General features: G+C 55.8%; 1 protein-coding gene across 1 annotated transcript; it reads left to right on the top strand.

The window, feature by feature from the left end:
- Positions 1-702: 702 nt before the first annotated feature.
- Positions 703-2,671, top strand: LOC308335340 (G-protein coupled receptor 12-like; the record flags this gene model as incomplete). Its single annotated transcript, XM_080792361.1, has 2 exons — positions 703-1,035; positions 1,787-2,671. 2 exons carry the CDS (start codon positions 703-705, stop codon positions 2,669-2,671), a joined length of 1,218 nt encoding a protein of 405 aa, XP_080648487.1.
- Between the last annotated feature and the right edge of the window lie 1,004 nt (positions 2,672-3,675).

Here is a 3,675-nt window from a genome sequence, read left to right as displayed (position 1 = left end):
ACGTGAACACAGCTTCAGAACCATTCTTTAGCCCCCACATTGTTGGTCACTGAACTAAATATTGGACCCGATCGTCCGTCACAAGCCACACAAGATTTTCAAGATTTTCATACTATAATGAAAATCTAAAATCTAATACTAATGCCATACTTTAATAATGGCTTTTTTCACAGCAGATATACATCAGGAGATAATCAACTTTACTATCAACCTTTCTGTTCCCGTCGAGCCAATCGCTCTCACAGGATCTAGCAACCGGTAAACATCGGACGTTCGCGAGATCTTCCGTCAGACTTAGGAGACCATTTGTTTGGATTCGTGTATATGATTTTGCCTCTTAGTGGCTCCAAATGGGTAACCTGACTTCGCCAGACAGGGCAGCAGAGAGGGGGGGGGGGGGGGGGGGGGGAACCCTATGTACTCTCTGGTGCCCCATCTGGGCGGAGTCAGGTTACCAAATGGGACGCCGTAGCCTCGTCGACTAACCACCTTTGCCTCCATACTTCCGTACCAGTCGTGTCTTCCCCTTCCTTCTACCTCGTTTGATCTTCCTCGCTTCGATTGCTCTCTCCCTTGCTCGCTCGCTCCCTCCTCCTTTCTAAAACCTCTCTCTCCCTCCTCCTCTCTCTCTCTCTCCCTCCTCCTCCTCTCTCTTCCTCCTCCTCCCACTCCTCCTCTCCCCCCCCCCCCCCCCTTCCAGCTATGATCTTCTCTCTGGCCGCGGCGGCAGCCATGAGCAGCGGCGGCGGCGGCGGCAGCCTCAACACCTCCTTCTCCCCCCTCCTCCTCCTCGACCCCTTCGACGCCTCCTCCTCCTCCCCCTCCCCCGGCCCGTCCAACTGGAGCCTCCTCCCCGACGACCCCGCCAACGCCTCGGCCGGGGCGGGCGACCCCGGAGGCGCCGGCGCCACGCTGCAGACCCTTGGCCCGGACCTGCTCGGGACCGCCACGGGGGTGACGGCGGCGGCGGCGGGCGCCGTGGGCGGGGTGGTGTCGGTGGCCATGACCCCGGCCGTGGGCGCGGCGGTCCAGGAGGTCAGCCTATAGGGGTGGGGGGGGGGGGGGGGGGGGCGATATGGTTGATGGATGTCGTGATAGAATGTCTCAACGATATAATATAGGCCCTTTCAGAGATGTCGTATCGTGATGCAGTATATAGGATTTGCAGTTCCGTAGCTTAATTTGTATACTTTTGTAGAACGACGGTTTCGTTTAGCCAAAATGAATACGAACGTCTGTCTAAATTGTTCCGTTGCTCCTTTTTTTTTTAGTTTTTGTTAACTCGTATAGGTGGTTGTGCTGTTAAGTAACCTGAACAATAATCCTAAAACAAACTGCATGAAATCATGTATGGCGATACTGCTCGGAAAAACATATAGTGATATCATATTATTTTTTTTTTAATTTATATTTTTTATCCCACGATTTTGTAACCCATTTTTCACCCATGTGTCAATCATCTAATGTGATCCTGGGCTCTACACACCCTCCGCCAACCTGGGGAGAGCAACGGACTTGAACTCATGCTTCCTTCATGCCTGGGTGTCCAAGTTGCTCCTTTACACCTGACAGGGGGGGAGTTTCCCTGGTTGGACGTATAGCGCGTGGAAGGAACACGTTATTCCAACCAGTTCCTTTCCCCTCCATCAGGCGCCCCGGCTGGCCAGGGGGAGGCAGTTTAGAGACCAGGATTACTGCATGTTTTTTGTTCGGGTACCTACCCTTAGGGACACGGGGAGAACATGCAAAATTGTGATATCATATTTTGTATCCATATCGTATACAGGTCAGCCCGTGGGACGTGGCGCTGTGCGTGACGGGCACGCTGGTCTCCTGCGAGAACGTGCTGGTGATCGCCGTGCTGTGCCACACGCCGGCGCTGCTGCGCGCGCCCATGTTCATCCTCATCGGCTCGCTGGCCGCCGCCGACCTCCTGGCGGGCCTCGGCCTCATCCTCAACTTCGCGCTGGCCTACCTGGTGGAGGGCGGCCCCGCCGGAAACGAGCTGCCCGCGCTGCTCTCCGCCGGCCTGCTCATCGCCGCCTTCTCCGCCTCCGTGCTCAGCGTGCTCGCCATCACCGTGGACCGCTACCTGTCGCTCTACAACGCGCTCACCTACCACACGGAGCGCACCGTCGCCTGCACCTACGCCCTGGTGGCGCTGGTGTGGGCCTCCTGCCTGGCGCTGGGCGCGCTGCCCGCGCTGGGCTGGAACTGCCTGCGCGACGAGGCGGCGTGCAGCGCGCTGCGCCCCGTCACGCGGGCCAACGCCGTGGCGCTGGCCGCGGCGTTCCTGGCCGTCTTCGCCGCCATGACGCAGTTCTACCTGCAGATCTGCCGCGTCGCCTTCCGCCATGCGCAGCAGATCGCCGTGCAGCAGCGCCAGTTCCTCGCCATCTCCACCACCAAGGGCGTGAGCACGCTGACGGCCGTGCTGTGCGCGTTCGGCGCCTGCTGGCTGCCGTTCGCGCTCTACGCCATCGTGGCCGACCGCACGTACCCGGCGCTCTACACGTACGCCGCCGTGCTGCCGGCCACCTGCTGCTCCGCCATCAACCCCATCGTCTACGCCTTCCGCAACCCCGACATCCAGAAGTCGCTGTGGCTGGCGTGCTGCGGCTGCGTCTCCTCCAACCTCTCGCCGAGGCCCAGGACTTCCAGCGACGTCTAGGGGGCCTTTTTTTAAGGCCTTGTGAGGTTCTCTAAAAGGTTCTCCCCCCCTCCCCCCAACCCCACCCCCCACCTCCCCCCCCCACCCCCACCCCGACTTTCCAGGATGGCTTAAAAGCTTTCGATGCCGGTGTTTGCGGAGAGGTTCGGAGAACGAAGGGAGGAAGAGAGAGAGAGAGAGAGGGAGACGGAGAAAGAGAGACGATGGGCACGAGGGGAATGGAAGTGGACCGGGGATGGCCGCGGAGCTGTGATGACCCTCTCCTCATTCATGACTTGGGCGGAGGGTGGAAGCACTGCTGGCCTGTGTGCTGGCCAGTATCACGCAGAAGAAGGGGAAGAGGAAGAATGAGAAGAGAGAGAGAGGCACGAGAAAGGGACGGAAGTCGACGGCATAGAGTCACAACGGAAAAGGGGTTTTGGGCAGAGCTGTTGTGTGTAGGCATAATAGACAATACTGCGTCGACAGCTCAGAGATGGACCGATGTATCGTGGCGGCAATGTTCTGAAACCAACTGCAAAAGCCTGAACAAGGTAATCGTTTTTTTTTTTTTTTACGTTTTTTTTTTTTTACGACGGTGGGTCTATAAGGGCTGGATGTTTTATTTACCATATTATTATGGTGTTCTATAGAGCCCCGATTATATACTTCACCGTGTGACGTGGGGTTTTTGGACGAGACTTTAAGTGTATAGACGAGACTTTAGGATCTTATAGTAGACGTTTTTTTAGAATCATCCTCGGGGGGGGTCTCGACGGGTTCAATTATCCATTTTGTGTTCGCTCTGGTATTTACTTCGGCGAGAAACGAGCTAAATATGTATACACGTCGACCGAGTGACCTTGACTTCTCGACGATGAGCTATCGCGACAGTGTTCTCCTTGTGAAAAACAAAACCATACAATAATCCCTCTCTGTGAAAACGTCATTTTACTTTTTTTTTGATTTTACAAAAAAAAGAAAAACTCGATCTGATGGTGATTAACTAACAAGCGTGGTTTATA

The sequence above is a fragment of the Protomyctophum bolini genome (assembly GCF_963924005.1).
Source record: "Protomyctophum bolini genome assembly, chromosome: 20".
In the NCBI taxonomy this organism is placed as follows: Eukaryota; Metazoa; Chordata; class Actinopteri; order Myctophiformes; family Myctophidae; genus Protomyctophum; species Protomyctophum bolini.
The sequence above is the reverse complement of the archived record's forward strand: the minus strand, read 5'-3'. Positions and strand labels throughout refer to the sequence as shown.